At 45.5% G+C, this 21,892-nt stretch overlaps 1 protein-coding gene across 2 annotated transcripts in view; it reads left to right on the forward strand.

The window, feature by feature from the left end:
* The window catches only part of SLC16A14 (solute carrier family 16 member 14), a 97,987-nt gene that overhangs the window by 36,552 nt on the left and 39,543 nt on the right, over positions 1-21,892 (forward strand). For both annotated transcript variants that reach the window (XM_075340979.1, XM_075340978.1), the window contains exons 2-3: positions 2,413-2,500; positions 11,524-11,791. In XM_075340979.1, the coding sequence (XP_075197094.1) occupies positions 11,530-11,791 (262 nt within the window). In that variant the 5' untranslated portion in view covers positions 2,413-2,500; positions 11,524-11,529. The remainder of the gene's footprint in view (positions 1-2,412; positions 2,501-11,523; positions 11,792-21,892) is intronic.

A 21,892-nucleotide genomic window follows, 5' to 3' on the forward strand; every position in this document is an offset into this window, starting at 1 on the left:
TGGTCTGATATCATTTTTTTCTGTGTGGAGTGTGACTGAAGAGGATGGCTGGGTCTGGTGCGGGACTGACACCGGCTGCTTACTGGTGATCATGCCACCCTGGACCAAAGTGTTGGAGCTGAAAACAACTGCAAACAGTGTGACTCCGCTCCCTTATGATCTACAACTGCATTTCCCAAATTTTTAGAAATTGAATTTATGGTCTTGGAATATTATCGAACTGGAAATTGTGGCTTTAACCTTTCTCGCGAAACCACAGGCACTTTATGCATAGGAGGTTGTATTGTGACACATTACTTTCCGTAAAAAAAATTGCCTAAAGTAGCTGTAGGGGCAGTGAGCTGTTGCCAAAGATGACTTGTGTGAAATATCTTAGATATAAATTTGTACTAAACGAAACCAATCCAAACTTGTTCTAAATTGGGCTGATATGCACCTTCTCCCAGTATGAGTCTTGCCAAAACAACAATCTCCCAAGCTACGGTAATTTGTTTTTTTTTTTAGTAGCTATGAAGTGAGAGCAGACTTAGGCTATGTTCACACAGGGCATCTTTTGCTGCGTTTTTGAGGTCACAAAGATGCACCAAGATGCATGCATTTCCTTCTCCCAGCAAAGTCTATGAGATTTCCATTTTGCTGTCCACACCGGGCATCTTTTGTTGGCTGCATCTTGTCTGCGTTTCTGAAGATGCACCCAAGATGCAGCATGTCAATTCTTTTTGCGTTTTTGAGCCCTTCCAGTCAATAGATATGACTTAAAAAAAAGCATTGGGCAAAACGCAGTAAAAACTCGTCAAAAACGCGGTAAAAAAGCATTGCGTTTTTGACACGGGTGCCTTCTCAAAAAAAGGAGATGCACTCTCAAGATGCACTCAAAACGCACATAACAAAAGATGCCCTGTAGAACTGTCACCAGGTTAGAAGAGGCCAGTGTTTGCCCCCTTGAGTATTCCTTCCTTGGGCCCTGTGCGCACACAGCGTTTTTGCCGTTTTTTGGATTTAGGCTATGTGCGCACGTTGCGTCGGAGTACCTGCAGTTTATTCTGCACGTTTTCCTTCCCTTGGCTTTTGACCAAATGGCTTTTGACCATTTTTCAGCGCTAAAAACGCATGCGTATTTACCGCATTTTTAGTGCGTTTTCAGCGCTTTTTACCTGCGTTTTCACGTGCGTTTCTGCAGATGCGTTTTGTAGATCAAGACACTGAGAAATAAAGTTGGAATAGTCAAAAAGAATGAAAAAAGAGAAAAAAAAGGATAAAATTAACTTTTAATAAAACTATATGGAAAATATCATTTTTAATGACATAATAGCGGTTATGCACATTTTAACAGAAAAATAGGTAAAGTTCATTAGTTTTTAGCATTTAAATTTTCGGTTATTGTGCGTGTGTAAAGGAACATTATAACGCTTTAATTTTATGCCAGAAAAGCATGCGTTTTTGAAGCCAAAAACGCAGTGGAAAAGCAGGTAAAAAGCATGAAAAACGCAGGAAAGTTGCTTTTGGTTGCGTTTTGCCATTTCTCATTGACTCCAATGTTAAGGAAACGCTGCAGAAATGGCAAAAACAACTGACATGCTGCTTCTTTTTCTGCATGGTTTTTGACCCAAAATATGCAAATTAAACGCTGCAGAAAAAAAAGCAAAGTGCAGACAGGATTTCTGCTTTTCCCATAGACTTTGCTGGAAAACAAAAACGCATGCGTTTTAGCGCAAAAACGCTGCCACTAAAAACGCTGCAGAAACGCGGGAAAAAATGCAACGTGCGAACATAGCCTTACTGCGGTTTTTGCGGCAGAAAAGGTGCGGTTTTTGTTCCTAATCTTTCTGCAGTCATTCCCCAGCAAAACCTATGGGAAAAAAAAAATGCTGTGCACACAATGCGTTTTTTTTTTACCTCTAGGTTTTGCTGCAGAATTTCTGCAGCAAAAAGAATGAGGATGTCACTTCTTTTCTGCAGGTACCTGCGGTTTTTGCCATTGCTAATGGTAAAAAAACGCAGGGGCCAACCCGTGGAAAAACCACAGCAAAACCACAGCAATACCACGGCAAAACCGTGGGTGCGTTATTGCCACGGTTTTTGCCGCGGGTGCAGTATTCTGCCAGAGGGTACAGATTTTTCTTAAGACAAAGTTATTTCCCAGTGCACACAGGGCCTCAGTTTTTTAAATCCTCCACATGGATCCAGAGATACCGGCCTCTGTGTTCAGTGCTAATTTGTATGGCGTTCCTCACACGATAGTTATTCAGTAGAGCTTAAAGACGCCCCCAGAAAATCCTGCGAGTTACACCCCCTTGTAAAAACCAAAATAAATAGCTGAAAATAAAAATGCCCTTATCTTTCAAGCTGTATTTCTTCATTCTTTCTTTGAGTTTATTAAAAATATTTTTGATTCCTTTTTATTTCCTTTAGATTCCAAGTATGTACAATGATCCCTAAAGCAACTGGAGTGTTTTAACCTGTGAACCTGTGAGTCACATGAGTGGCACAGAGACAAACGGTAAGATGTCTTTATCCATTTTTCAGATCACAGGTATGTGAGTGATTATGTAGAAAATTCTATCAGCTTTGAAGTTTTACTTAGTTATTTACTAAACCAAAAATATATATCATAATTAGAGATGGGCGAATAGTGAAATATTCAGGTTCAGATTATGCTATCCGAATACTGAGTAGTTTTCCAGCATTCGTCACGAGTAATGAACCTAATGCAAGTCAATGGGGAACCCGAGCATTTTTCTAGGAAATTTTCAAGAAAAATGCTCAGGTTCCCCTTTCACTTGCATTAGATTTGTTATGTTATTCGTGACGACTAATGGAATAGTAGTCAGTATTCGAATAGCATATTTCGAACCCAAATATTTCACCACTCGCCCATCTCTAATCATAATACATCTTTTAAAATTTGGGCAACTTAATCAGGAGTTTTTCATTATGGATGATACCTGCTTATTACAAAGTGACTGTTGACAATATGCTGATCACAAAGCATGCCCCCTTCTGGAACCCCCAGCAAACTGCGGGGAAAACTTGTAGAAAGAAAGAAAGTGTTTGTAGTCACTCTACACTCTGGCCAAGAGATGAGAATGCGGAACAGAGACTCTTTTATCTATGCTTTTAACTCAGATCCTTAGGGGTACTTTGCACACTACGACATCGCAGCTGCGATGTCGGTGGGGTCAAATCGAAAGTGATGCACATCTGGCGTCGCTGTCGATATCGGAGTGTGTAAATCGTTTTTGATACGATTAACAAGCGCAAAAGCGTCAAAATCGTATCATCGGTGTAGCGTCGGTAATTTAAAAAATTTTGGAAGGACCGATGTTACGATGTTGTTCCTCGTTCCTGCGGCAACACACATCGTTGTGTGTGAAGCCGCAGGAGCGAGGAACATCTCCTACCTGCTTCCTGTGGCTCAGGCCGGCTATGCGGAAGGAAGGATGTGGGTGGGATGATTACGTCCTGCTCATCTCCGCCCCCCCGCTTCTATTGGCTGCCTGCCGTGTGACGTCGCTGTGACGCCGCACGACACGCCTCCTTAGTATGGAGGCTGTTCGCTGGCCAGAGCGACGTCGCAGGGCAGGTAAGTCCATGTGAAGCTGCCGTAGCGATAATGTTCGCTACGGCAGCTATAACACAATATCGTATGTGCGACTGGGGTGGGGACTATCGCGTTCGGCATTGCAAGCATCGGCTTACGATGTCGTAGTGTGCAAAGTACCCCTTAGAGTCCCCCAATAGGTTACAAGAAGTGATAGGCGGACCCGGCTATAAAAGTAAAAGTAAAAGTAAAATGTAACCAAGTGTCGGGCCTGAAATTCACAAGGAACTCCGGCTAATAATCCGACACTCAGGTAATAGAAAAAAAAATCAAGAAAAAAATAATAAACCAAGCACTTCTTACTTACCGAGGCTCTGGCGCAACTGTAACTGCTTCCTAGCCACTGAATCACTTCCGGGACCACTCATTACCTTTGTTGCATATGCAGTGCTTTCCCTATCCACCGGCATGTGTAATTGGTTGCAGTCAGATGTGCCACCACGAGTGGCAGCTTGTCAACAGACTACTTCCAATCACAGACGCTATGTGTGTCTATCGTGGGATAAAAATAAATATATCATTTAATAAAGTATTTGGCATAGGGTCCCCCCATACAGTATTATGAAACCCAGCACAGATAAAGCATACAGCTACAGGCTGCAGCCCCCAGCTGTGCGCTTATCTTGGTTGTGTAAAAAAAATATTTAAATAAATAATTTAAAACATGGCGTGCAATCCCCCCAATTTTGACACCCAGCCATGATAAAGCCCAACAGCTGGGGGCTGTTATTCCCAGGCTGAGGAGACTCATGGTTATTGAGCACCCCCAACAGAAAAATAGCAGCCTGTAGCTGCCCAAAATTGTCGCATCCATTAGATGCGACAGTCCCATCACTTTACCCGAGTCTCCCCGAATCGCCCTTGTGCAGTGGCAATTGGGGTAAAGAGGGGTTAATCGCAGCTCACAGCTGACACTAAGACCTAGATTGCTAATTTCTAATCTGTAAGTGAAAATAAATAAACACAAACATCGAAAATTAAATAAAATACAAAAAAAACACCCTCTTTCACCACATAGGAGCACTCCCGGAGGACTTGTGCCACTTGCACAGGCCCCGGGAGGGGAAAGCAGGAGGCACCTATGTGGAGCACAGCAGAGACGCTGGGTAGCGTGGAGAGAGCCGGGGTGCAGGGACGCCAGCGCTACATGCCCTTTTCCAATCTAGTGGGACTACTCCTGTTTCCCATGACTTATTCAAAATTATGGCAAGCGGTACTATTATTTCCTCAGCTATCTCTTTCAAGACTCTAGGGTGTAAATCATCTGGACCTGGGGACTTGGTTTCCTTTAACTTGGAAAGTGTTTTAATGTCAATCCTTTGCTTATTGTCAACTTGCATTTCTCCTGACCATCATTTCTATCATGATTATTGTTGATGCTTGCATTAGTTTTTTGGGAGAAGACAGATCCGAAATACGAATTAATTACATTAGTAGTGTTCATTTTATTACACACACACACACACACATACACACACACTATATTTACTCTAAGAAGATGTACACGGCTCAATGCCCAACATGGCATATACAGTACAAACACACATAGTAGCTATTGTTCTGGTTTATGAATGTCAGTAGTGTTGATGGCCCCATTTACACAGACCAATCGGCGGCACAAAAAGGACTCCGATGTGTAATCATTTACCAATTGGTGGTCGCTTAATGTCTTGTTTACATGGGCATATGACGCATGTGACTGATGCGCTGTACAACGGATGACAAAGAACAGAATTCTGTGTTGGACTCCGTTGTGTGCGGGAGGCGGAGCGCGAGGGGGCGGAGTTCGGGGTGGGTGGAACCGAGCGGGCCCGTGGCACTGAGGATGTCAGTGCCGCGGGGACTGCAGGGCTGGGGACAGGTGAGTGTGTGAGTGTGTGTGTGAGTACATGCTGAGTGCGGGAGGGGGCGGGGCCGAGCGGGGAAGTGTCTTCCTCCCTGCACAGCCAGGGTAAATATCGGGTATAAGCAAAGCACTTTTTGCTTGGTTACCCGATATTTATCTTGGTTACCAGCATACACCGCTTAGCTGGCTCCCTGCACACGTAACCAGTGTAAATATCGGGTAACTAACCAAAGCGCATTGCTTAATAACCTGATGTGTATCCTGGTTATGGGTGCAGGGAGCCAGAGAGAGCATGCGCAGCAAAATCCTAAGGATCGCGCTGCTCAAAAAACGTTACATGCTGCGTTCCTCCCGCCCCGCGGTCAGTCGTTCCACGACTGATCAGTCATGCGGAGGGTGCAACGCAGCATCATCAGTCACAATCCGCCGCTCATACAAGTCTATGGGAACAACGGAATCCGCCAAACGGATTCCGTTGTTTACCAGAGCCGCGGATTGTGACTGATACAATTTAACGGAAGTGTGAACCTAGCCTTACAGTAAATGATGTGCACTAAGCAATCTGTAATAAATGGCTCAGTGGAGATAAGCTGCCACGGCTCTCAGCTGTGTGTGTCCTGTTTACACAGGGCGATGAACGGCCGAAAATTATGATCAATTCTAGTGGCCAAATATCATTTCACCCGAGGAGAATTTTGCTCATTCATAAGGTGAATACCAGCCTGTTTACACTGAAGATTTTTGTGAAGCAAACATTCTTAAAAATACTCATTCAGAATAAACTTTCAGTGTAAATGCAGCTAAAAGGGGTTTGTCCCACAAACAAAGTACATTTTAAACAATTGATCTTGAAATAATAACAATTTCCACAATTAAATGTGTTTAAAACATGTTCCTGTGCTGAGATAAACTTATATTTGTGTCCCTGTTATGTGCTGTGTAATGACCGTGTCTCACCGTACAGGGACCTGGTCTGATTATACCACATCTGTCTCTACATTATGCTGCTCTCAGATGGGGTAGTAAAAACCTTGGGACAGGTTCCCTTTAAAGGGAACTAATCATCAGGATTTTCGTATATAAGGTAAAGCCAGTGCAGTACTGGCACTATCAGGCAGATTATCTACATACCATTAGTGGTCATCTCAGATGTTTAGGCTTTCAAATCCAAGAAAGTGAAGTTTAAAAATTCGTCAGGTTTTTGATTGACAGTTTCACCGGAGCAGATAATAACCGTCCGGGTAGTCATCTGGATTCCCTACCCCCCTGCCACCTGTTCCTCCCTCTCTCTGGCTCTATGCTAATTTTTCTATTCAGTAAGATGGCGTTGTAGTTGGCGCCTGCGCATAGCGCTTATCTCTGGCGCCATCTTTGTGAAGCCCGTGTTATCCCCTGCAGTTTTATTCTTCCAAATGAGAGGCCGGCGCATGCGCCCTCGCATCTTCTGCTCTCGTGACCGCGGCAGCGCGCGCGGTCACAACAGCAGAAGAGAACAGCTGATCAAAGGACACCGTGCAGCCCCAAGAAACCGTGCCAGTTCCAGGTTGAAGAAGACAGAAGACCAGAATCGTGGAGGGGTGAGAGGGAGTAATAAAGATGGAGTCTCTAAGTTTGTCTGTGTATTTATTTCTAATCAAGTATTTTTTCTCTGTGTGGTGTCTTTTTTTTAACCCTTTATTGGAGATTCTTAATGGCCGGGTCAAACTTGGCCTGACATTAAGAATGTCTGGCTTAACAGCAGCTGGTAAAACAAAGCTGGTATTAACCCCTTATTACCCAGCGGGCCACCCGGCACCAGGGCCGCTGGAGGAGTTGGCTACAGCTTCAAAATATGGCACTTCTATGAAAGCGCCATTTTCTGGGGCAGCTGCGGACTGCAATTCGCAGCAGGGGGCCCCAGAAATCTTGGGCCACCCTGCGCTCTGGATTCCAGTCCCCAGCTGCCTAGTTGTACCTGGCTGGATCCAAAAATTGGGCAAAGCTCATGTCGTTTTTTTTTTTTTTAAAAAATTCATAAAAAAATGCGTGGGTTTCCACTGCATTTTCTATTGCTAGCTAAGGGTAACTGTAGTAGCTACTGGCTGATAACCCCCACTGCTTGGTGTTACCTTCACTGACAATGGAAAATCCAGGGAAGCCCCCCCTTTTTTAAATTTTTTTGCCCAAAAACTAAAAAAAAAAAAAAAAAAAAAGACGTGGGCTTTGCATATTTTTGTATGCTAGCCAGGTACAGCAGGCAGGTACGGGCTACCCCCAAACCGCCAGCTGCCTATTTGTACCAGGCTGGGAACAAAAAATGTAGGGAAGCCCTTTTTTAATTATTTCATGAATTTCATGAAATAATTAAAAAAAACCGACGTGGGCTTCACCCAATTTTTGTATCCAGCCAGGTACAACTAGGCAGCTGGGGACTTGAATCCGCTGGGCAGGGTGGCTCAAGCTTTCTGGGCCCCCCCGCTGCGAATTGTTGTCCGCAGCTGCCCCAGAAAATGGCGCTTTCACAGAAGCACCATTTTCTGTCGCTGTAACCAATTCTACCAGCGGCCCTGGTGCCAGGTGACATGCTGGGTAATAAGGGGTTAACACCAGCTTTGTTTTATCAGCTGCTATTAAGCCAGAGATTCTTAATGTCATGCCAAATTTGACCCGGCCATTAAGAATCTCCAATAAAAGGTTTAAAAAAAGACACCACACAGGGAAAAAAATACTTTATTAGAAATAAATACACAGACACACTTGGAGACTCCATGTTTATTACTCCATCTCACCCCTCCACGATCCTGGTCTTCTGTCTTCTTCAACCTGGCACTGGCATTGTGTCTTGGGGCTGCACGGTGTCCTCCGATCAGCTGATCAGCTGTTCTTTCTTCTGTTGTGACTGTGCACATTGCTGCAGTCACGAGAGCAGAAGATGCAAGGGCGCATGCGCCGCCCTCTCAGTCGGAAGAACAGAACAACAGGGGGTAACGCGGGCTTCAGAAAGATGGCACCGGAGATAAGCGCTATGCGCAGGCGTCAACTCTGACGCCATCTTACTGAAAAGAAAAATTAGCATAGAGGCAGAGAGAGGGAGGGACAGGCGGTGGGGGGTCGGGAATCCAGATGAATACCCGCCCGGTTATTATCTGCTGCGGTGCAATTGTCAATCAAAAACCTGATGAATTTTTAAACTTCAATTTCTTGGATTTGAAAGCCTAAACATCCAAGCTGACCACTAATAGTATGTAGATATTCTGTCTGATAATGCCAGTACTGCACTGGCTTTACCTTATATACGAAAATCCTGATGATTGGTTCCCTTTAACCCCTTTATGACCAAGGATGTAACTGTACATCCTTGGTCATGTCGGGGTAATCACCGCCGGCTGCTGCAGTGAGCCGGCGGTGATCCTCGCACATGTTTGCTGATTTGAACAGCAGACATGTGTAGCTAAAAGGCACAGGTGGATCTGCGATTCACCTGCGCCTGTTAACCCCTTAGATCGCACCAATTGGTAAATGTGACACCGCGATTTAAATGGCCGCAGTGGGAAACACGCCGTTCCCCGCCACCATTGGAGGCCACGTAATGCGATCACAGGGAGCCGATGGTCGCCATGGTAGCGACGGTTCATGTGATGACTCCTGTCGCTTTCATGACGTATTTCAGTCAGCAGAAATGTGCAGCTCTGATCAACAGAAATGAACAAGCAATCAAATTGCTGATCCTTATAGTCCCCTAGGGGGACTTGGAAAATAAATGAAAAACAAGTTTTTAAAAATATGAAATAAGTAAAACCTAGAAGTTCAAATCACCCCCCAGTCGCCCCATTGAAAATAAATCGGTTAAAAAAATATACACATATTTGGTATCAAATATTTGGTATCAAAACGTTCAGAAATGCTCGATCTGTCAAAATGTAAAATCAAATAATCTGATCGGTACACGGCGTGGCGAGAACAAAAATTCCAAATGCCAAAATTACGTTTTTTGTTCGCTGCAAATTTTTTTTTAAAATGCAATAACAGGCAATCAAAACGTAGCATCAGCACAAAATGGTATAATCAAAAATGCCATTTTAAGATGCAAAAAATAAGCCATCACTGAGCCCCAAATCCCCAAAAATGAGAACATCTGAATTTTAACGCCTTGGATAAAAGAAAAGGTGCACATGTTTGGTTTCTACTAAATCGTACCGACCTGAGGCTTCACACCGACACATCAGTTTTACCATATAGTGAACACAGTGAATACATTTTTTTTCCAGGTTTCCAGTACACTTATGGTTTCATTCAAAAGTACAACTGGTCCCGCAGAAAAAAAGCCCTCATATGGCAAGATTGTCAGAAAAATAAAAAGTTATGGTTCTCGGAAGAAGGGGAGCAAAAAACGAAAAATGGAAAATCACCCGGGGAGAAGGGGTTAAAGCGATCGTCATGTTCCAAAAATCCATTTCTTTTAACTAGTGATGGGCGGACTCGCAGATAACCACCACCCGCGGGCCTCACCAGATTAAAAAAAAAAATCAGTTTCTGGCCCAGAATTGTTCTTGCATATCTGGCCAGATGCAACAAGGCTATGGGTACCAGAATCCAGCGATTAAAAATGGTGGTAGAAGGGATAAGGGGATAAGAGCAAGTGGGTTGTACTTACCGAGACTCCGGCACAGCTGTAACTGCTTCCTGGCCACTCATTCACTTCTGGGGATGCTCATTACCTTTATTGCATATTCTCTACTTTCCCCACCTACCAGCATCCATGGTTGATTGCAGTCAGACGTGCCCCCTCCCTGACAGGCAGCGTGTCAGCTGACTGCTTCCAATCACAGGCGATATGTGCTTCTATTGTGGTATAAAAATGAATACATAAAATATTTGGCATAGGGTCCCACTATACTATGATACCCAACACAAATAAAGCATAATCTTGGCTGTGTATCAAAATAAGAGGAACCGCATGCAGCTTTTTTTTTTCTTTTAAAGTATTTAAATAAATAATTTTTAAAAATGGCATGTGGTCCCGCAACTTTTGATACCCAGCCATGATAAAGCCCGACAGATGGGGGCTGGTATTCTCAGACAGGGGAGACCCATAGTTATTGGGCCCCCCAGCCTAAAAATAGCAGCCTGCTGCCGCCCAAAATTGTCACATCCAACAAAATAAAAGACTAAGAGGAGACTTCATAGTGGTCTACAAATATCTGAAAGGTAGTTACAGGACAGAGGGAACTACGCCATTCTTTTTTAGCACAAGGAAGTTCAAGAAGCAATGAGTTGAAACTAAAAGGAAGGAGATTCAGATTAGATAATAGTAAAACTTTTTGACAGTGAGAGCAGTCAGAGAATGGAACAGGCTACCACAGGAGGTAGTGAGCTCTCCATCAATGGAAATCTTCAAGAGGAAGCTGGATACAGATATAGCTGGGATGATTTAGGAAAACCTTCACTCGCAGAGAGTTGGACCTGATGGCCCTTGAGGTCCCTTCCAACTCTACCATTCTATGAACTTGGGTTCGATGTGATCCAGCTTTTTGTATGAGGACATGGCTTAGTCTGATCCAGTCATTCCAAAACTGTGCTCTGTCTTTAACACTTCCCCTCCCTTATACCTCTCTTTTGTATAGCTATTCACATATACAAAATACTGCAAAAACTGTATACTGCTCCAACACGATGCCTATAAAGAAAACAAAAAATCAGCATAAACGTCTGTATACTTTTTGTTGACAGGATCATAAAATACAATAGACCTCTCAAAAAACAGTATCCAGATATATATAGTACATACAGCAAGATCCAGTTATATAGGTTTCCAGTTGAATCCTGTTCTCTCATTATTTTGTGTTTTTTTTCATGCACAAGTTAAAAAAGGCTTAAAACTTGCAACTTCCCCCAAATAAAATACTGATTGTGAGCAGGTAATACTATGAAATATGTAGTATATCGGTCTTCATAAATGCGGACATCGGCAATCAAGTATTTCCACTTGTTTTGTTTCTTTTTTTACTATTTTTGTTAGTTTGCCATTTCTACTGATTCTGCTTGCATGATTTTCTGCTCATGTGATGATCGTCTGATTTTATGTGCTTTGACATAGGTCAAGATGTGCAGTGAAGGAGCACAAATGGAAAAAAAACTGGATGGGAAGATGAAAAGCAAAACAGACAAGCCAAAATTGGACCCAAATATTGATGGGGGATGGGCATGGATGGTTGTGCTGTCCTCATTTCTTGTCCACCTTTTGGTAATGGGATCTCAGATGGCGCTTGGGATACTTAACATGGAGTGGCTTGAAGAGTTTGATCAAAGCCGAGGTCTGACGGCATGGGTCAGCTCCCTGACAATGGGCATTACCCTGATTGTAGGTATGGAACTGCACAACTGGCTGTGGATGCAAAGCCTGACCGAAATTATTGATACTTTGATTGTAAAACATTATTTTTATGGGAAAATTAATCTGATTATAATTACAGTTTTCAAGCAGCTTTGATAAAAAGTCCCGTATTGCTTTGTCTTTGCTATAATGCCATGCCTTTTATACTCATCCTGCAACCATATTGGCACTTATTTGTCCATTACTTCTTAACCTACCAAATATATGTTAGTAAAGATAAGGTACTGTAGCAAATCAAAGATAGGGTGGATATAGAAACAGAGTACCCGTTTGTAGTCTATTACTATGGCAACAAAAAAAAAACCAATGGAAGGGTTTTTAGAGGGGTTGACCATTACTGGACTAGCCCCTTCTTAATCAATTGAGAACATAAATACCTATGTTCTGTGACGTGACATTGTTGTGTCACATGACTGCTGCAGCCAATCAGTGGCCATTGATTGACTGCAGAAAACACATGACACAATAATGCATAAGGTGAGTTTTCTTATTTTGTTTTAATCAGTTAGGGTTAGACAATGTATATTGTAATTAGGTCTAGCTGGCTTTTTCTTACATAAAAAGGGCAGTGGTAGGTACACATTAAAGGAAACCTGCCACCTGGTTTGTACCCTATAAGCTGCGGCCAGCACCAGTGAGCCCTTATATAGAGCATTCTAGAATACTGTATATAAGAGCCCAGGCCACTCTGTATAATGTTAAAAACAGGTTTTATTATACTCACCTGTGGTCGGGTCCGATTGTCGTCGCTGGTCTTGGTCCGGCGCCTCATATCTTCTTGCGATCGCCGTCCTTCTTCCCTGCTCCAAGTGGATGACGCGTCATACGTCATTCACACAGAGGCCTCCATTTAGCACCTACGCATGTGCATTTCTCTCTGCCCCGCTGAGGGCAGAGCAAAGTATTGTAGGGTACATGCGCGGGTGGTCTTTGACCTTTCCCCATGCCTGTGCATTACAATACTTTGCTTTCCTTCAGCAGGGCAGATCAAAGTGTGCATGAGCAGGAGCATACGGTGATGAAAGGAAGCGAGGAGGTGCCGGACCCGAGAGCAGCAACGCTCATCAGACCTGACCACCCTACAGGTGAGTATAAAAAAGATGATTTTTATGTTATACAACCCCTGGCAAAAATTATGGACTCACCTGGTTCTGAGCATGTTTATTCAGTTGTTTACTTTTGTTTAAAAAAAAGCAGATCACAGACATGGCACCAAACTAAAGTAATTTCAAATGTCAACTTTCTGGCTTTAAGAAACACTAGAAAAATTATGAAAACTTAATGTACTAGCCAGTAACATTACTTTTCAAGACCAAATTATGAAATCATTCAATTATGAGAACAAAATTATGGAAACACCCTGTATATTTTCATTCCCAAAACTAACACCTTTATCAAATACGATCTGCTCGTAAGGCCTAAGACACATGTCGAGAAAAACGGTGCGAGTGGAGTGCGATAAAACATCGCATTCCACTCGGACCAATATTAGCCTGTGTGTCAGCGCACATGAGCGATTATTTTCTCAGCCCTAATCGGACCGAGAAAACAATCGCAGCATGATGCAATTGTAATGCGAGACTCTTTCTCTCGCACCCATTCAAGTGTATGGGGCGAGAGAAAAATCGCACTGCACTGGCATTACACCGGTGTACCGCGAGTGCAGTGCGAGAATGGCAATAGCCGGCTACGGAGGATAGAAGGAGAGAAATCCCTCCCTCCCCTCCACAGCACTGGCCCGCCCCTCCTCAGAGCCGGCCCGCCCCCCACAGCTGAGGTCCGCTCGCACAGTCGGACCTCAGTCGCAGGGACACTAGCATGACACTCGGCTCTGCTGTACTGCCAGCGTGATCCGAGTGTCATGCAAGGGGATCGCAGTAATCCCCGTGTGGCCCCAGCCTTAGTCTGCATCTAAAAAGGAGTGATCACACCTTGGAGTGCTGTTGCACGAAGTGGACTGACATGATTCATGGCTCCAACACGAGAGATGTCAATTGAAACAAAGGAGAGGATTATCAAACTCTTAAAAGAGGGTAAATCACGCAATGTTGCAAAAGATGTTGGTTGTTCACAGTCAGCTGTGTCTAAAATCTGAACCATATGGAAACAACATGGGAAGGTTGTTAAAGGCAAACATACTGGTAGACCAAGGAAGACATCAAAGCGTCAAGACAGGAAACTTAAAGCAATATGTCTCCAAAACAGGAAATGCACAACAAAACAAATGAGGAATGGATGGGAGAAAACTGGAGTCAATGTCTGTGACCGAACTGTAAGAAACCGCCTAAAGGAAATGGGATTTACATACAGAAAAGCTAAACAAAAGCCATCATTAACACCTAAACAGAAAAAAACAAGGTTACAATGGGCTAAGGAAAGGCAATCGTGGACTGTGGATGATTAGATGAAAGTCATATTCAGTGATGAATCGTGGATCTGCATTCGGCAAGGTGATGATGCTGGAACTTTTGTTTGGTGTTGTACCAATAAGATTTATAAAGATGACTGCCTGAAGAGAACATGTAAATTTCCACAGTTATTGATGATATGGGGCTGCATGTCCGGTAAATGCACTGGGGAGATGGCTGTCATTACATCTTCAAGAAATGCCTATGTTTACATTGAAATTTTGGACACTTTTCTTATCTCATCAATTGAAAGGATGTTTGGGGATGAAGAAATCATTTATCAAGATGATAATGCATCCTGCCATAGAGCAAAAACTGTGAAAACATTCCTTGAAAGAAGAGACATAAGGTCAATGTCATGGCCTGCAAATAGTCCGGTTCTCAATCCAATTGAAAATCTTTGGTGGAAGTTGAAGAAAGTGGTCCATGACAAGGCTCCAACCTGCAAAGCTGATCTGGCAACAGCAATCAGAGACAGTTGGAGCCAGATTGATGAAGAGTACTATTTGTCACTCATTAAGTCCATGCCTCAGAGACTACAAGCTGTTATAAAAGCCAGAGGTGGTGCAACAAAATGCTAGTGATGTATTGGAGTCTTCTTTTGTTTGTTTGTTTGTTTTTCATGATTGCAGAATTTTTTCCTCATAATTGAGTGATTCCATAATTTTTTCCCCTGTTTGCTCATGAATAGTAACCGTTACTGGCTAGCACATTATGTTTTCATGATTTTTTTTAGTGTTTCTAAAAGCCAGAAAGTTGCCATTTGAAATGACTTTAGTTTTGTGCCATGTCTGTGATCTGCTTTTTTTAAACAAAAGTAAACAACTGAATGAACATCCTCAGAACCAGGTGAGTCCATAATTTTTGCCAGGGGTTGTATATAGCGTCCTGGGCACTTATATATAGAATTCTAGAATGCTGTATATAAGGACTCACTGGTGATGGCCGCAGCTTATAGGGGAAAAACCTGGTGACAGGTTCCCTTTAAGGAGTAAGAGGGGTAATTCCTTGTACATTATACAGAGGTTGTTAAGGTCACTGAAATGTTTTTCTCTGCATTGTAAGAACATTGCTTTAGATTTCCAGCCTTACATGTATGAATAAATAATGTATTAAGAGACCAAAGTAGTAGAGGAGAAGATGACGGCGCTCGCCACATCATGGAAAACTCTTTGTTGTTCTATAGTAAGCAATAAAGTCAGGAGGGAACAATGCAGGCAAACAACAGTCGGCTACGCCTAGGTGCGGAAACACAAAACGGCCGTAGCCTTCTGTTGTCTGCCTGCTTTCTTCCCACCTGATTTTTATTACTTACTATGAAACAATAAATCAAATAACAATATGTCTAAATGTATGCCTTCACTTCATAATAAAATCAAATCTCAAAAATCCAAACAATGATGTGAATGGAAGTATTGAGGCGACACAATAAATATAATAAAAAAAATGCTTTTATTTCTCTTAGCATTAAAAATAAGAAATATCAAAAACTATTAAAGAGCAATGGTGCTTCCTGAAAAAAGGGAACCCAGCCCCAACAATGAAATTATAGGAAATAAATAAAGACACTAGGAGTACAATTGTAGCACAAAGGCTAAGAAAATAATAAAGATAGATATCACAGTAAAATCCTTCAAATCAGTTGATTATGTGCCCATCTAATGGGAAGTACAATATCACATAGAGACGTATAAGGTGCAAGTGCAAAGATCAAAGAATAATAAACATGCTTCTCTGAAAACAATATTGTGCTAATGTCAAGCATCAAGCATCCATACGGTATTTAGTGAGATAACAATCCAAGGTGCAGGATGTATATTGTTAGCATTATCTTTATTGAGCTGTTAGGCAGAAAGATCATAAGGGTCTGCATACACTGAACCTCGACTTGCGTTTCACCCTGGCTTCTTCAGGAGGGTGGAAAAATAAAGGAAGATTTTTCCACGATGTGGTGAGTGCCGTCATCTTCCCCTCTTCTACTTAGGACTTTTAGTGACTTTTTTTTCCATGACAGAGCACTGCTTATTGTTACGACAGCTTGTATGGAAGGAGGACAGTTGTGCCAAGCTCTTTTTTGTTTTGCGTTTTTTAGATTACAGTGTACTTAAAGAGATGATATTTGCAAAATATGTAAGCTAGTGCTCCCCAAGCTTTGTGACCCTGAGTGCAACCTTCAACTCTGAGAGTCGCGAGCTACATCCAACTCAGTAGTGACATCCAAACAAAACATTTCTATAGAAATTACACTGTGGCAGTATACCAAGATCCAGGGGTTCCCACTATACCCCCATTCAGTATTCTCGCATCAAGTGCTTCTGCCACACTCTGAGAGATAGTATCGTCCTGTCTCCAACTCACTATACTTAAAGGGAATCTGTCACCAGGTTTTTGACACCTAATCTAAGAGAAGCATAACGTAGGGGCAGGGATCCTGATTCCAGTAATGTGTCACTTACTGGGCTGCTTACGGTGATTTTTATATACTCACTGTTTAATCAGCAATGAATTATCATTACCGGACTACTTGGCCTGTTGCCAGATAGTCCACCAAATTCATGACCTCTGTACAACTGCTAGATCTGCAGCAGAGAAAACATTGATTTTATCAAAATGGTAGCAAACAGCTCAGGAAGTGACACATCGCTGGAATCAGGGTCTCTGTCTCTACGTTTTGATGCTCTCAGATGAGGTAACAAAAATCTGGTGACAAATTCCCTTTAATTACCAAACCCATAAAGCCACTATTTGTGCATCCAGATCTGCCCTTCTGTATGGGGTTACTCACAAAAGTCACCGTCTGGAGACCTTCTCTTCAGAGTTGTTTGCTAGACCTGGTGCTAATTCACTAGACAGTCGTGAGCCACACATCACAGGCCCGTGAGCCACAGGTTGGGGACTTCTGCTGTAAGGGATGGTGCTGCTTGCAATATGTACTGGATTTTTTAGATTATACGTCTCACCTTATCATAATACGCACTCCAGGTATATTCTGCAGAAAATAGGAAAAACATTTTACCTACTAACGATAACTTTCCTTATGGTTTTAAGAATTGTATGTACGGGAGGGTCAATATCAATGCACTAGGGATAGAATAGGAAGGAAATAGATCTATTGTTAGTGTTTCTCAGCAGCATGTTTATTACACACATATAGCTTTACAGCACGTACATTATGTACACTCTCTGCAGTATACACATATATACAGCACTGCTGCATGCACCTCTACATGCACACACTCCTCTCCTACATGCATACAGTCCTGCTACATACACACACACACAGCGCTGCTACATATATATACTGTATATATATATATATACATATACATATATATATATATATATATATATATATATATATACATCTTCTAAACACAGACTGCTCTCCTACATATACACAGACAGCTATGTTACACAGACTTACACATACAGCTCTCCTACATAGATAAAGCTCTGCTACATAAACATATAGCTCTACTACGTATATACACATCCCTTCTTAATATACACATACAGCTCTGCTACATACACACACAGCTCCACTACATTTATATATATATATATATATGTACTAGAAGGTGGCCCGATTCTACGCATCGGGTATTCTAGAATTTACGTATTGTGTAGTTTATGTATGATTTTTGTTATAAATATATATATCTATATATATAATTGCCTTATTCTGTCTGTCTGTCTGTCTGTCATGCTCCAAAATTGTGTCACCGTGACAGTGTCACCGTGACATGTCCTTACGGTGACACAAAGCTGATTGGCCGCTGGGCTCGCCATGGCCCCGCCCCCCCACACCGATTGGCCGCTCGCCCAGGCTGCGCCCCCACACGGATTGGCCAGCCGCTCGCCCAGCCTCCGCCCCCCCCACAGATTGGCCTCTCGCCCCGGCACCCTGCAGGCATTGGCAATTCGGCCACGCCACGCCCCGCCCCCTCACGCAACGCACGTTAGCTCTGGCCCCGCCCACCTCCCCCCGCGCATTCCCCGAACTGACAGGGCTGTCACGGAGGTGAGTACTGTACTCCCACCCCCCCTCTCCCCCCCCGCGCATTCCCCGAACTGACACGGCTGTTAAGGGGGGTGAGTACTGTACTCCCCCCCCCATCCCCCATCCCCCGCTCGCACGGGAGTGGTGTGGGCTCCCGTGCGAGCGGGGGACGGGATACGTTGGCATGGTTACAAGCGCATCGAGGTCCTGTAGCGGCGGAAGATCCACACACACACACACACACACATCAGCTCACACTCACTCTCACACTCACTCTCACACACACCTCACACACACATCACATCGCATCCACACACTCACAGCATCCGGCGATATCCCTTGCTTCTCGGCCTCGATACTGTGCTGTTGTGACCTTCCAGCACCTGACGGAGGATCACATGGCCAGAAGCATGTGGTATCTCCGGATGTTGTGACTGTGAGCGCGTATGTGCGATATCGTCAGTGTCTGTGTGTGTGAGTGTATGCGATCGGGTGTGTGTGTGTCGGGATCGGGTGTGTGTGAGTGGATGCGATCGTGTGTGTGAGTGGATGCGATCGTGTGTGTGAGTGGATGCGATCGTGTGTGTGAGTGTCGGGATCGGGTGTGTGTGAGTGTATGCGATCGTGTGTGTGAGTGGATGCGATCGTGTGTGTGAGTGTCGCCAGAGGAGGGGACAGAGAGGGGCTGAGGCTGGGGACAGAGAGGGGCTGAGGCTGGGGACAGAGAGGGGCTGAGGCTGGGGACAGAGAGGGGCTGATGCTGGGGACAGAAGGCTGATGCTGCGGGTAGAGAGGCTGATGCTGGTGCAGCATGGGGGATGGATTACAATGGGGGGTGCGCAGCATGGGGGATGGAGCACGTTTGGGAGTGCGCAGCATGGGGAATGGAGCACGTTTGGGAGTGCGCAGCATGGCGGATGGAGCACGTTTGGCAGTGCGCAGCATGGCGGATGGAGCACGTTTGGGAGTGCGCAGCATGGCGGATGGAGCACGTTTGGGAGTGCGCAGCATGGCGGATGGAGCACGTTTGGGAGTGCGCAGCATGGCGGATGGAGCACGTTTGGGAGTGCGCAGCATGGCGGATGGAGCACGTTTGGGAGTGCGCAGCATGGCGGATGGAGCACGTTTGGGAGTGCGCAGCATGGCGGATGGAGCACGTTTGGGAGTGCGCAGCATGGCGGATGGAGCACGTTTGGGAGTGCGCAGCATGGCGGATGGAGCACGTTTGGGAGTGCGCAGCATGGCGGATGGAGCACGTTTGGGAGTGCGCAGCATGGCGGATGGAGCACGTTTGGGAGTGCGCAGCATGGCGGATGGAGCACGTTTGGGAGTGCGCAGCATGGCGGATGGAGCACGTTTGGGAGTGCGCAGCATGGCGGATGGAGCACGTTTGGGAGTGCGCAGCATGGCGGATGGAGCACGTTTGGGAGTGCGCAGCATGGCGGATGGAGCACGTTTGGGAGTGCGAAGCATGGCGGATGGAGCACGTTTGGGAGTGCGCAGCCTGGCGGATGGAGCACGTTTGGGAGTGCGCAGCATGGCGGATGGTGCACGTTTGGGAGTGCGCAGCATGGCGGATGGTGCACGTTTGGGAGTGCGCAGCATGGCGGATGGCGCACGATGGGAAGTGCACAACACACCACACACACACACACACACACACACTGGGAACCACAAACAACTGCCCTACACAGACACCTACACACACAGACAACGCTGCACACACACAACACCCAACACACAAACACCGCGGCACACACAAATATACGCACATACCGCACAACACACACATTGAACAAAACATACCTCCCCCCAAAACACACCACACACACACAAACCGCGCAACACACAACGCTACAGACACACAGCGCTCCACAAACAACGCAACACACATACAACACCGCTCTCACCCCCGTCACACCCAGACAACACCCAGAACATGTACAGCGCCTACACAAACACTTGGTAACTACACACAACATATATATATATAACAAAAATCATACATGAACTACACAATACGTAAATTCTAGAATACCCGATGCGTAGAATCGGGCCACCTTCTAGTATATATATATATATATATATATATATATATATATAGATGTTGTTGTGTGTAGTTACCAAGTGTTTGTGTAGGGCGCTGTACATGTTCTGGGTGTTGTCTGGGTGTGGCGGGGGGTGAGAGCGGTGTTGTTTGTGTGTTGCGTTGTTTGTGGAGCGCTGTGTGTCTGTAGCGTTGTGTGTGTGTTGCGCGGTTTGTGTGTGTGTGGTGTGTTTTGGGGGGAGGTATGTTTTGTGCAATGTGTGTGTTGTGCGGTATGTGCGTATATTTGTGTGTGCAGCGTTGTCTGTGTGTGGGTGTCTGTGTAGGGCAGTTGTTTGTGGTTCCCAGTGTGTGTGTGTGGTGTGTTGTGCAGTGCGCGCGCGTGTGTGTGTTGGGGGGAGGTGTGCACTTCCCATCGTGCTCCATCCCCCATGCAACGCACTCACCATCGTGCTCCATCCCCTATGCTGCGCACCCCCCATCGTGCTCCATCTCCCATTCTGCGCACTCGTAAACGTGCTCCATCCGCCATGCAGCGCACTCCCCATCGTGTTCCATCCCCCATGCTGCGCACTCCCAAACGTGCTCCATCCGCCATGCTGCGCACTCCCCATCGTGCTCCATCCCCCATGCTGCGCACTCCCAAACGTGCTCCATCCGCCATGCTGCGCACTCCCAAACGTGCTCCATCCGCCATGCTGCGCACTCCCAAACGTGCTCCATCCGCCATACTCCGCACTCCCCATCGTGCTCCATCCGCCATGCAGCGCACTCCCCATCGTGCTCCATCCCCCATGCTGCGCACTCCCAAACGTGCTCCATCCGCCATGCTGCGCACTCCCTATCGTGCTCCATCTCCCATGCTGCGCACTCCCAAACGTGCTCCATCCGCCATGCTGCGCACTCTCAAACGTGCTCCATCCGCCATACTCCGCACTCCCTATCGTGCTCCATCCCCCATGCAGCGCACTCCCCATCGTGCTCCATCTCCTATGCTGCGCACTCCCAAACGTGCTGCATCCGCCATGCTGCGCACTCCCAAACGTGGTCCATCCGCCATGCTGCGCACTCCCAAACGTGCTACATCCGCCATACTCCGCACTCCCCATCGTGCTGCATCCCCCATGCTGCGCACTCCCAAACGTGCTCCATCCGCCATGCTGCGCACTCCCAAACGTGCTCCATCCCCTATGCTGTGCACCCCCGATCGTGCTCCATCTCCCATCCTGCGCACTCCCAAACGTGGTCCATCCGCTATGCTGCGCACTCCCAAACGTGCTCCATCCGCCATGCTGCGCACTCCCAAACGTGCTCCATCCGCCATGCTGCGCACTCCCAAACGTGCTCCATCCGCCATGCTGCGCACTCCCAAACGTGCTCCATCCGCCATGCTGCGCACTCCCAAACGTGCTCCATCCGCCATGCTGCGCACTCCCAAACGTGCTCCATCCGCCATGCTGCGCACTCCCAAACGTGCTCCATCCGCCATGCTGCGCCAGCATCAGCCTCTCTACCCGCAGCATCAGCCACTCTCCTCCCAGCATCAGCCTCTCTCCCCGCAGCATCAGCCACTCTGTCCCCAGCATCAGCCTCTCTGTCCCGCGCATCAGCCTCTCT

Source organism: Anomaloglossus baeobatrachus, chromosome 3 (assembly GCF_048569485.1).
Source record: "Anomaloglossus baeobatrachus isolate aAnoBae1 chromosome 3, aAnoBae1.hap1, whole genome shotgun sequence".
NCBI lineage: Eukaryota > Metazoa > Chordata > Amphibia > Anura > Aromobatidae > Anomaloglossus > Anomaloglossus baeobatrachus.